Source organism: Geotrypetes seraphini, chromosome 3 (assembly GCF_902459505.1).
Source record: "Geotrypetes seraphini chromosome 3, aGeoSer1.1, whole genome shotgun sequence".
NCBI classification, from domain to species: Eukaryota; Metazoa; Chordata; class Amphibia; order Gymnophiona; family Dermophiidae; genus Geotrypetes; species Geotrypetes seraphini.
Genome location: NC_047086.1, coordinates 329,182,022 through 329,195,138, shown reverse-complemented (window position 1 = coordinate 329,195,138; position 13,117 = coordinate 329,182,022). Strand labels below are relative to the sequence as shown.

Genomic DNA, 13,117 nt, shown 5'->3' with positions numbered 1-13,117 from the left:
GGGAGGGTTTCAAATATAGGGTTTATGATCTTATAATGAATAATGGGATTGGAGGAAGGGTGGGGGAGGGTTACATTTATAGGATATAATGATAAGATGTTCAAGTGGTCTAATTAATAATGTTTATTATGAATTTTTGTACACTTGATGAAAGTTTAAAAATGAATAAAGAATTAAAAAACAAAACAATCTGGCCAGGTGGCGAGCAGCACACTAAAACTGAGAACCACTTCTCATCTGTAATAGTAATGCTGCTCGCGCCGTCGTGACGTTGGGGCGCACATGCGTCAGTGGTCTTCAGCCGCTTTGTCTGGATCCATTTGCTAGCGTAATGAGGTTTTCCCGGAAGACTGTGGAGCGTCGCGCTCAGTCTCCTCCTCGTCGCCTCTTGAATGGCGTAACACTTGCGCGACCAGCCCGTAGCGTCGGGGTCGCCGGCTGACTGGAGGAAGAGAAAGAAGAGAATCAGGTTACAAGATGGCGACCGAGTAATAGTTACCAGGAGAGAGAAAGAGAGGAGAGCTGAAGCGGCCGTTCTCCTCTTCTGTTCCCGCAGAGGCCTGGTTTGTTCACCGCTGACCTGTGCGGTAACTGGAGCGGTGAAACATGCTGGTGCAGTTCGCCTGTCCGCGGTAGCAGCTGAGGTGCTGGAGGGGTGGCGGTAAGCGCGCGGACGGCATCATGTCGGATACGCGGCGGCGGGTGAAGGTGTACACGCTAAACGAGGAGCGGCAATGGGACGACAGAGGCACCGGTCACGTCTTATCCACTTATGTAGAGCGGCTGAAGGGGATGTCTCTGCTAGTGCGGGCTGAAGCGGACGGTAAGAGCCCGGGAGCGAGGGTACTGAGAGATCAATTGGCTGAAGCAAATCAATAGAGGTCTTGTCCCCGTAAAGTTCCCCGGTGGGCCACCTAGACCCCGACCCAAACTGCCACCCATCCCTAATTCGGCAATCAATACTCCCTTGCTAGCACCCCACTGTGTATCATTGTGTTTTTCTTATCTTTTTCTATTTCAAATCATTTTGTTCCACAAGAGTCATCGCAGGTTGACTTGTATACAGTCGGCCAACGAAAGTCTTCATTATATCTATTTCGCGGCCAGGGCTGCTTTTCCTCTTTGAAGATCACGGTTTTTATAGACTGGTGAAACTGCTTTATTAGGGGCCTTTTATCTCCGTCATTGTGGTTTTTTTTTTTTTTCTTCCCTGCTGTTTTTTTGCAGAGGTTTTCATGAATAGATTGTTCGGGTTTTTAGTTCTGGTTGTTTGTTTAAAAAAAAAATACTGTACATCTTAAGGACTCAGGGTTTTTTTTTTTTTTTGTAGTACTTGCAACTAAAATTACCTTTTGTTACTCTGATGTACTTACCAGGCACACATGAAACTTGTCTTGAGCTTTGCAGCTTTTGTAGCCTCTTTATTAGCTGAAAAAAGTGGGGAAGGGTAGAAATATTATGTATTCTAGTGGCATGATTGTGAAGCTTTGGGATTGTCAGAAGGCATGATAAAGAGGGTAATATAAAGTATTAAATCCCATTCCCAGGGGACATGTAGGCAACTACACAGCCTAGTTTATTTGGCAGACCCTAGGACAGTGTTTCTCAGACTGTATGCCATGGCACAGTGGTGTGCCCTGAAGAAATTCTAGGTGTGCCAAGAGAGATTTCAGAATTTTACTTTATTTTAAAAAATTCCCTCCATAAGTATACACTAGTATAGATGACACGTAGGTTGCATTTGCAAGAGTCTATCAATGTTATGAACCCAGACAAACAACATTCTTTGACGATTGGTCCTTGAAAATTAACCGCAACTAATTTTAGTTTTATTTTTTAATGCAGTAGTTATCCTAACTCGGTGTCTCAACTACGGCACAGTGGTGTATCCCAAAGAGATTCTGGGTGTGCTATGAGAGATTCCAGAATTTTACTTTATTTTTTTAAAAATTCCCTTTATAAGTATACACTAGAATTAATGACATGCATGTCGCATATGCAAGAGTCTGAAATATTATGTGTCTGTGTGCATAAGGATACAACCACCCAGACAAGTATTATTCCTTGAATTGATTGGTCCTTGAAAACTAGCTGCAAGTAATTTTTATCTTTTATGCAGCAGTTATCCTAACTTGAGCAACAAAGCAATCAAGGCTTTGATATAATTTGGATCTTCTTATCTTTGCAAACTTGGATTTTCAGCTCTGACAGAAATTAAATTGAAAAAAAAAAAAGACTGCAGATGTTGGTTGATGAAATGTGCACTTGCTTGTCGACTATCGAGCTACGTTTTTATGTAATTTGCACTCAGAAACAAGCACATTCATCACATTGATTAGCAATTCTATCTATAGGCAGTCCCTGGGTTATGAACTGTTCTTAAGTTGAATTTGTATGTAACTTGGATCTTGTACAGCACATTAAAGAAACAGTCTTCAAAACAAAGTACTGTAGTTTAAATAGAAACTTTTGTTCTTCATTCCTCCCACTGTTCCCTCTCCACCACCACATCCAACATTTCTCCCTCTCATCTTTCTTCCCCATGCATCTATACTTCAGGCCTCTCCTACCATCATGTCCAATATTTTTCTTCCTCCCTGTGCCCAACAATTCACCTCTTTCTTCGTTTCCTCATATGCACTGTCTCTCTTTTGCTCTCAGGCACCCGTGACCAACAATTCTCCCTTTCTATTCCCTCCCCCACCTCAGCATCTCTTTCCCATCACTCCCTTCATTGTTCCATCCTATCTCCCAAGTTCATACTCCCTCCCTCCTTCCATCCTTTGTCTGAAGTTTATGCTTCTTCCCTTCCTTCTGCTCCAAACGCGACCCTCCTCCTCCCTTCTGTGTTCCAATACGCCCTTTGTCGTCTTTCCCTCCGTTCTGCATCCCAAATTCTGCGGGTGTTTACCTCCTCTGGCCAGCTCCCTCCTAACGCAGTTCTCTTTGCAAAGCTGTGACTTGCAGCTGACCTGCTAGCCCATTTGTGCCTCCGCTGATGTTTACCTCCTCTGGCTGACTCTCTCCTCCCAGTGGCACTTCTTTTCACAAAGCCGTGGCCGTTGGTTCCTGCATGTGGCTCGCGACTGACCCAGAAGCCTTCCCTCACGTCAGAAGGAAGGCTTCCAGGTTAGCCGCAAGCCACATTCAGAAACCAGTGTCTGCGGCTTTGCGAAGAGAAATGTCACTGGGAGGAGAGAGCCGGCTAGAGGAGATAAACACCCGTGGGAGGCAGGAAGAGGTTGTCGGGGTCAGCTGCTGCTTTGTAAAGAGAACTGCAATGGGAGGAGGGAGCCGGCCAGAGAAGGTGAACACACGTGAGACGCATGAATTTGGGACGCAGAATGGAGGGAAAATTGACGAGGGGCGCATTGGGACAGAGAAGGGAGGAGGAGGGTCACATTTGGACAGGAAGAAGGGGAGCGTTGATATAGGAGGGGAAAAGCAAGACCCCGTTTATTTTTTTAATATGAGTTTAATGTAAGTCGAGCATTCTTAAACCGGGGACTGCCTGTACTTTAGTTTCACCATTGTTATAAATACCCATACATAGTTTATGTTGAATCATTTTTATTAAATAGTACGAGAATAACAACGTTCACAGCAAAATGCTTTTCAAAACATACCAGAAAGCCAATCCCCCACCCACCAAACCAAACCCCCCACCCACCCCGGCAGCAGCGGTGGAATCAAGAGAAAAGAAAAAATAACTAAGGAACTCAAACATTCCAAATTTGAGATTGAACATAAGCAGTAAAAGTCAAACTAAATAGGTACCAGCATTGATAATACAGACGTCCAGGTTTGGACGACAAGTCCATAATCTCACGGCGTTCCAACAACATTTGTTGTAGCATTAATGCTCTCCATTGCGATATATCAGGGGGTTGTGGCGATAGCCATTGTAGTAATATACATTTCCGTCCCAGCAGCACTGTTTTTCGGAGAAAGGCTGCACAGCCTGGTGTTGGCGGGTGAAATCGAATCTGCATAGTAAAAAGGAAACTGGGGTGTAGTCTCCAAGAGCAATTCCAAAGTCGTGCCACCCAAGTCACCACTTGTATCCAAAAAGAAGATATCATGGGGCATGACCAGAACAAGTGTCCAAACGATGCCATAGGACAGGCACATTTACCACAACAATGCCCCACACTAAGTCCCATTACATGTGTCCTCTTTGGTGTATAGAAGGCTCGTAGGAGGAACTTATAATTCCGATCTCTTTCCACAGCAGATATTGTAGCGGCCCTACCAGCACGCAGGCCCTTTCTGATTACATCAGCTGATATTTGCAATTGAAGATCCACAGTCCATTTCTGTGCCAAATAGGAAAAGTCCAATTCACCAGCACGCTCCTGTAACCACTTATGATAGAAACGAAGCGGTATGGACTCTTGTGCTGTAAGAGAAAATGCTTCTTGAAAGTTGTCCTGAATCTCCTCACAGAGCCCCGCTGGAGACAAAGCGTGTAAATAATGCTGGAGCTGTCGGTAGGCCAACCAATCCGTGGGCAATAGGTAATATTTCACTTGCAGATCGCTAAAGGATAATGGAGAACCAGTAGGTTGTATGGTCTGAAACACATAGGTGAGGCCTGCACGGGACCAACGTCTAATCACTTTAGAGTCCAAGCCAGGTAGGAAGTCCCCATTACCCGCTATGGGCAGGTATGGTGTAATGTGCGAGGTAGTCCTAAGCGTCTTGCATAACAATTTCCAGGCTTTACTCATTGCAGGTAGAAGAGGGTGAGACAGCAACTGGGGTATATCTGGCAACCTGGATGTATGTAGAAGATAGCTAAAATGGAAGGGCTGAAAAAAGAAACATTCAATCACAGGCAAAGAGAAATCTGTAGTATTACAAAACCAATCATGTATGTGACGCAGCTGACATGCAAGATTAAATCTAGCTATACATAATAAACCTAACCCCCCTTTAGTGAGCGGCAGCGTTAGTTTGGCCAAGGCTATCCTCGCTCGTTTACCCTGCCACAAGAATTTAGATAAATGAGACCTATGGAGCGCTAAATGTTTTGCAGATAACATGACTGGTAACATTTGTAGAATATAAGTCCATTGTGGTAGTACCATCATGTTATAAAGGGCTATACGGCCGGACAGTGAAAGGGGGAGTTGTCGCCAACCATGCAAGGTACTAGAAGATTTACGAAGTAAGGGCAAAACATTAGCAGTGTATAGTCTATTCAAATTCCTGGGAATAATCACTCCCAAGTACGTCAGGGAAGAGGAGGCCCACTGCAATGGAAATACACCCGGCCAAGTCTGTTGTACCTCCAATAGTGTAGGGAGTGCTAGAGATTTCTGCCTATTTAATTCCAGGCCCGAATAGAGGTGAAATTCATCTAATATTTCCAACGCTCGTGGCAAGGAAGTATGTGGGTCCCCTAATGCAAGCAAGAGGTCATCCGCGAAGGCTAACACTCGCAATTGCGACTCACCTTCCGATAGACCTGTGAGGACATCATCTCTGAGGATGGTACGCAACAACGGGTCTAAGTATAATAAAAATAATAAGGGAGATAATGGGCATCCCTGTCGGGTCCCCCTACCTATTTCAAACGGTGAGGATCGTACCCCATTGACCAACACCGAGGCCGTCGGACTAGCGTATAGAGCTTGTATGTATGACATAAATCCAGCAGGGATCCCTATAAAGTGAAGGACCTGGAACAGGTAATGCCAGTGAACTTTATCAAAGGCCTTAGCTGCGTCAAGTCCAGCTAACAAACCCGGGCGTTGTTCCAGTTGCGCACGAGAGTAAGCTAAAAGTATACGGCGAACATTAACCGTAGATTGTCGGTTCCTAACAAAACCTACTTGTTCAGGTACAATAATGGAGGGTAAAATATGAGCTAGTCTGTCAGCCAAGATTCGGGCCAGTATTTTGACATCTACATTCAATAGTGAGATTGGGCGATAGGATTCCATGTTGTCTGGTGGTTTAGATGGTTTCGGGATCAATGTAATCAGAGCTACATTACAGTGTCTTGGGAAAGCCCCACTTTCCTGAATAGATACATAGTAATTTAACAAAGAAGCACTTATAACCGGGGACAAAATTTTGTAAAATTCAGGGGAATATCCATCCGGTCCTGGTGCAGTACAGGATTTCAAATTTTTTATGGCCTGGGTCACCTCAAGGGCATGTAACGGACGATCTAACCTAGATATCTGGGCAGCTGTCAGGCGAGGTAATCCCGCATCTGCAAGATAGTCACATACATCAGGACCTGCGTAGGGGCCAGGGGACGCATAAAATGTCTCAAAATATTTCTGAAAACCAGCTGAGATATCTCCTGGAGTAGTTAAAAAGTTCCCAGAACCATCTCGTATTGTGGGGATATATCGAGATACCTTCCAACTTTTAGTTATGGAAGCTAGTAATTTCCCGGCCTTATTACCATGTTTGTAGAAATGGAATTTACGGTAAAACAGGAGTTTCTTAGTACGTTCATGAATTAAAGAATTAAGTGCCGTTAGCACCACCCTATACTCTTCATTGGTGGCTTCTGAGGGGTCTTGCAATAAGGCTTGTTTCAGCGTTGTTAACTGTCGTTCTAGGTGTACTATGCGACATGCTATTCGACGGGTTCTAGTCGCAACATATGCAATAATATCGCCACGCAATACCGCCTTAGCAGTATCCCAAAATAAGGTTGGCTGGTTTACATGTTGCGCATTATGTGTGCAGTAAGTCTCCCACTTTTCAAGCAAATATGAGTTGAAGTGTGCATCAGTATGTAAATAAGAGGGAAAACGCCAACCTAGCCCAGGACCTGGAGGACCACCCAATGCCACGTCAAGCCAGATCATATTATGGTCTGATATTTCAAGGGGACCTATTGTGACCTCAGTGACTTTAGGAAACAATGTCTCAGAAAGTAATATGTAGTCAATTCTGGAAAAGGAGCCATGTGCTCTGGACTGGTGTGTATAATCCCGTTCAGTCGGGTGTAGCAATCTCCAGGGGTCTACCAACCCCAAGGTTCGACACAGGTAGGGAATGCCCCTGACCTGGCTCCCCCCTATCCCACTGGCCAACCCTGAGCGGTCCATAGCCGAATTGTGTACTTGATTCAGGTCTCCCACCAATATTAAGGGGCCATCCTGATCTTGCACACAAATATTCACCAAATTCTGAAAAAATGAATGCTGATAGCCATTAGGACCATAGCCCACCAATATTCTAAAGGTCCCACTAGGCCCCTCCACTTTCACTAGTAAGTACCTGCCCTGGGGGTCGCGTCGTAAGACCCGTATGACCCCTAAAAAGCCCTTACGGAACAATATTGCCACCCCAGCTTTTTTCCCAGGTGAGGAGGCAAAGAATATCTCTCCAACCCAGCCTCTCTTGAGTTTCAAGTGTTCACTATCAGTAAGCCTGGTCTCCTGTAAGCAAGCTATATCTGCAGAGTGATGTTTCAGTTGAGTCAATATTTTAGTGCGCTTAACAGGTGAAGTTATCCCTGACACATTCCAAGAAAGTATGCGTAATTTCCGATCACCCATAAGATATTATATCCTGCCTGGAAAGATAGCTATGCCCACTATGAACATATGTCCCAGGGCGCCCAGCCTCACCCCGAGGACCAACACTCAACCCCCAACCGGACCATCTATTGAGCTGTATTTGTACCTGGAAAGCATAAAAAATAGAACTGTAAATAAAAATATACCACACCGCTGCTGCCCCAAAACAATTCCCAACCCCCACATCCCTGTGCACACACCCAAAACCTCCCATTTAGGAGATCTAGAGTCACTGAAAATGACCCCTCCGGGACAGCCCTGACAGAAAATTGTCAGCCCCAATGATAACAGTCCTGAAGCGTTCAGTCCTCAAGATCAATGCAGCCCAAGCATCCATGTCAGCCACAGGCCCATTCAACTCGCGGCCAAACCAGTCATGCAAGTCACGCATTCGGGACCACTAGCTGTTTTATGTAGTCATCTGCGGCCTCCGGGGTCTGGAAGGATTTCCAAATTCCATTACATTGAATCTTCAGTTGAGCCGGGTAGGTAAATTGGAAACGTTGCTTTAAATCCACCAGGCGGGAGCATAGAGGATAATAGGGTCTCCGCCGTTCCTGCAGGGCCACAGAAAAGTCCTGGCTAATGCGGACCGGATTTCCGTCGAATTTCAGAGTATCTTTCATGAGTCTGTATTGGCGAAGTAATTCAATCTTGTGCTGGTAATTCAGGAGCTTTAGGATCACAACACGTGGGCGCGCCTCCAGACCAGGTCTAAGGCCTAAACGATGGGCCCGCTCGATGCGCAGGGGACCCATCGAAGGGCGCAGATCAAATTCCGCCCTAAACCAGCTCTCCAATTGCTCCGGTAGCGAGCGGTCCGGCAGTGTCTCGGGAATGCCCATCAGACGCAGGTTAGAGCGACGAGACCTGTTCTCCAGGTCATCGAGTTTGTCTGCCTGAGCTCTAACCTGCGCCTGCAGCGTGCCAAGGTCAGTGTCCCGCGCCGTAGTGGAATCTTCTAGGTCCGACACCCTCTTTTCCAGTTCCGTCGTGCGGGCTGCGGCTGTTGCCATTAAGGTTTCTATATTTGTTATCTGGGCAGCAAGCGTCTCCATTTGGGGCCCCAGGACCTGTTCTAAAGCAGTTTTAATGTCTCTCAGGGCCGACTCAGTCAGGCCAGAGACCGCCGTCGCGGGGCTCGCCGCCATTTTAGGATCCACAGGTCTGGCGCGTTCTCTGTCCTTTTTAGCGGTTTTCGGTGGCATAGAGTCGGGTGTCCTGGTGAGATAGCGATCCATACAACGGCGGATAGCGCCGGATACCGCACACGCTGATTCTGTTTACGGGGGATCAGTATTTCGTGCAGAATTTAGCAGGGCTGCCCCGGAGCGAACGAGGAGACGTCCTCACTCGCTCATATCATCACGTGACTCCCCCATACATAGTTTAAAGAATTTTAAATACCGTATTTTTTGTTCCATAAGACGTACCGAATCATAAGACGCACACTAGATTTACAGTAGGAAAACAAGAACAAAAACATTCTGAACCAAATTGTGTACTAATATATATACCAGGCTCTGCACCCTGTCCCTCCTCCCTTTCGACAAACAGTAAAAGGAAAATGAGCGACACTTCTTCCAAGACATTCCAATAGCATCTTTTCTGCAAGATTAAAGTCCTATGCTGGTTTTGCTTTTCTTAAACTGTGAATTTGTGTTTGCAAAGATAATATGCTTCACAGCAAAAATGTTATAAAATATACAGAGTTGAGAAAAAGAACTTGGCCCCATTATTCCTTTTTAAATCAATGTACATAGAATCAATCCCTTACCTCTTAAGTGCTAAGATTATAATGTATACCTGCACAAAGAGCTAAGTATGAGGAGGGAGGAGCAAGCAGTGAAAGTGAATATGAATGATTAACCTATTAAACTGGAGATTACATTACATTAGTGACTTTTATTCCGCCATTTCCTTGCAGTCCAAGGCGGATTACATAAGAGGTTATCGGGACAATTTCAGAAGAGTTACATAGTTGAGTGGGTTTCTTTGGGGGACTGAAATGCTTCCTGCGGAGATAGTTTGTCATGACTGCGAATGATTTCTGTATTGTTTTGTTGATTTGTGGTTGCATGGTACAGCTTCTGTCTATCATGACTCTCAGAAGTCTTAGGGTGGGTTGAATGGGGTATGTGATTGAGTTTATTATGGTTGAGGTTTGTTTGTTTTTTTTCCCCGAGAAGAATAAGTTTTGTTTTGCTTTGTTTGGGTTCAGTTTTAGTTTGTGGTCTTTCATTCATGTAGCCACTGTTTCTAGTGTTCTGTGTAGTCTGTCAGTCATGGAGTGTGTTGGTTGATCAAAAGGAAGGAGGATGGTGATGTCGTCTGCATAGCTATAAGAAGTTAAGCCTAATTTGTCTAGGCAGGTGCCGAGGGATGCAATGTAGAGATTGAAGAGTGTTGGGGATAAAGGCGACCCTTGGGGTTCGCCACAGGGGTTGAACCATGGTTCTGATTTTTCTTTGTTTATCTTTACTGTTTAGGTCCTGGATTGTAGGAATCCTTGAAACAAAGTGTACGCCTGTCCTGTGATTCCTTTTGTTTCTAATATTTGTAGTAGAATGTCATGGTCTACCAGGTCAAATGCTGCGGTGAGATCTAGTTGTATAACCAGCATTTTTTTGCCTGTGCTGAGATGTTGTCTAGCTGTGTCCAGGAGGGTTCCTAGTAGTGTCTCTGTGCTGTAGTTGGTTCTAAAACCAGACTGTGTTGGTAGTTGGTGAGGTGTTTAGCTTTGAGGCCTTCCATTAGCTTGACATATAATGGTATTGAGGCTATGGGTCTGTAGTTGTATGGTAGATCTGTTGCTACTTTTGGGTCTTTTATGATCGAGGTGATGATGATTTCACTGAGTTCTTGTGGGAAAAGGCCTTCTGTGAGCAAGGATTGTATCCATTGAATGAGGAGAGTGTAGAATTTTGTGCTGGAGGATTTTAACAGGTATGGAGGGCAATGGTTGAGGTCGCAGGCTGCATGGCTGTATTTTTTGTAAAGTCTGCTTAGGTTGGACCATTGTATTGTGGTGAAGTCGGACCAAGTTCTATCTGCTGCAGCTGATTCTTTTTCTGTAGGGGGCCATTGTTATCACATCAAGGTGGATTGGGGTTCCTGCGAAGGTTGCCTGGCTATTATAATTTTGTTTCTAAAGTATTCGGCTAGAAGGGTGGCTGAAGGGGGTGCAGTGTCGTTATTGGCTAGGAAGGGTTTAGTGTCTGTGAGTTCTTTTAGTAATTGGATTAGTATTTTTGTGTCTTGAACTTCTATGCCTATGTGGTTGGTGTAGTATATACTTCTCTTTTCTTTTAGCTTTTGCTTGTATTGTTGGTTTAGTTTTCTCCATGATGTTTTTATGTGTTCTTGGTTACTTTTTCTCCATTTTCTTTCTAGTCGTCTGCATTGTCTTTTGAGTAGGAGTAATTGGTTGTTGAACCATTTGTCTGATCGTCTGTTGATTCTGGTTTTTGTTTGTACTGGGGCAAGCTCATCTAGGATAGCCATTAAGGAAGCTACTCAGCACTGAGAAGCAGCGCCAAATAGCGCGCCTGCTCGTGCTTCTCAGCGGCTGAAGATACTCGCGGAAGCCTGTTAACAGCGGGGCAGGAACTTGGAAAGTTCGCTTCAGCCCGCTGCACCTCCACTGGGGATCGGCAGTAAAGGTATGAGGCTAGGGCAGGGAGGTGGGCAAGGTGCAGAGTCTGACAGGGGAGGGAAGGAAGGGTGCTGGGTGCAGAGTCTGACAGGAGAGGGAGGGAAGGAAGGGGGCTGGGTACAATGCCTGATAGGGGAGGGAGGGTGCTGAGTGCAGTGCCTGGCAGAAAGGGAGCTGGGTGCAGAGCCTGAAAGGTCAGGGCACTTGAATATTAAGCCGCCCAATTTATATTTGAGTCAACCATTTTTCCTCCTTTTGGGGGGAGGGGTCTCAACTTATAGTCGGATCAACTTATATTCGAGTATATACGGTAGTATCCACGTTTTTCACATCTGTTCCTATGCTCTGAAACTCATTGCTTTTGGAGATACGTTCAGAGCTTTCTTACATGAAGCTTAGTGCACTCTTGAAGGTTTACTTATTCCAGAAGGCATTCTTGTGGGACTCTTAACCTATAAGAATAGCCTTACTGGGCTAGACCAATGATCCATTTAACCCAGTAACCCATCTCTATGGTGACCAATCCAGGTCACAAGTACCTGGCAAAAACCCAAATAGTAGCAACATTCCATGCTACTGATCCAGGGCAAGCAGTGGTTTCCCCCCTTGTCTGCCTCAATATCAGACTATGGACTTTTCTTCCAGGAATTGGTAACATCACTTTATTTTTATTCTGCAAAACCTTCCAGTTTTATGCGGATAACAAAATAAGAAAAACTGCAAAAACACAGTGAGCTACAAAATTGTAATCAATAAAACACATTAACCAGCCAAAATAAAATTTTAAAACAAATAAGTCTTAAGTAACTTTCTAAAATGAAAACACGAAAGAAACAGAGGTAAGTATTAATGGATGAAACCCAGATTCCCAGCTAGCAGCCTGATAAGAAAGTAGTCACCCATAATGTTTCTTGTAAACATAGGGCCTCTTTTACAAAGCCACGCTAGCGGCTGCCCTGCACTAAAGGCCCCAAAGCCCATAAAGATTTAAAGAGCTTCGGAGTTGTTGCTGTGCAGCTTTGTAAAAGAGGCAGATAGCCTTTGGGCAGTGGAAATATAAAAAAAGACCAAATTACACTGAACATACAGGAGTAAAAAAATAAATAAAAATAATTTGGTAGCAAACCATGTAACACTATGTAGCAAAAACAACCAAATTTAAAAATAACCCACACTTCCATTGGAAGCCAGTGTAATTTGTGAAGGTAAGGTGTTACATGTTCAATTCTGTCCAAATTAAAATGTTTATTCAAACCAGACCTTTTTTAAAGCCAGCTACATTGCCAGAAGATGTGGTATGAGCAGTTAATGTGTTCCAAAGCTTAATTATAGACAGAGTAAAAAAATATTTCCTCCTATTGGTTTTAAAAGTATTTCCTTGTAACTTGGAGTGTCCCCTGGTCTTTGTAATTGTTGTGGGGTAAAAAATCGATCTACTTATATCCATTCTATATCACTCAGGATTTTATAGACTTAAATCATATCTCCCCTCAGCCATTTCTTTTCCAAGCTGAAGAACCCTAACCTCTCTAGTCTTTCCTTATATGAGAAGAGTTCCATCCCCTTTATCATCTTGGTGACTCTTCTTTGAACCTTTCCTAATTACACTATATCTTTTATGTGATAAGGTGACCAGAATTGAATGCAGTACTCAAGGTGAGGTCACACTATTGAGCATTACAGAGGCATAACATTCTTAGTCCTGTTTACTATACCTTGTCTATTAATTCCTAGCATCTTGTTTGCTTTTTTGGCCACCACCGCACTTTGGGCAGAAGGTTTTAGTGTATTGTCTACAATGACATCCAGATCTTTTTCTTGGACGGTGACCCCCAAGGTGGACCCTAGCATTAGAGAATGACACGGGGACAAATTTTTCCTTGTCCCTGCGGGAACTCATTTTCCTATCCCT

The 13,117-nt window shown here is 44.4% G+C and overlaps 1 protein-coding gene across 5 annotated transcripts in view; it reads left to right on the top strand.

The window, feature by feature from the left end:
* Positions 1 to 295: 295 nt before the first annotated feature.
* The window catches only part of PPP4R3B (protein phosphatase 4 regulatory subunit 3B), a 234,886-nt gene continuing 222,064 nt past the window's right edge, over positions 296 to 13,117 (top strand). For 2 of the 5 annotated variants that reach the window (XM_033937914.1, XM_033937913.1), the window contains exon 1: positions 296 to 823. In XM_033937914.1, the coding sequence (XP_033793805.1) occupies positions 682 to 823 (142 nt within the window). In that variant the 5' untranslated portion in view covers positions 296 to 681. The remainder of the gene's footprint in view (positions 824 to 13,117) is intronic. The other 3 variants (XM_033937915.1, XM_033937916.1, XM_033937912.1) reach the window with 3 other exon arrangements.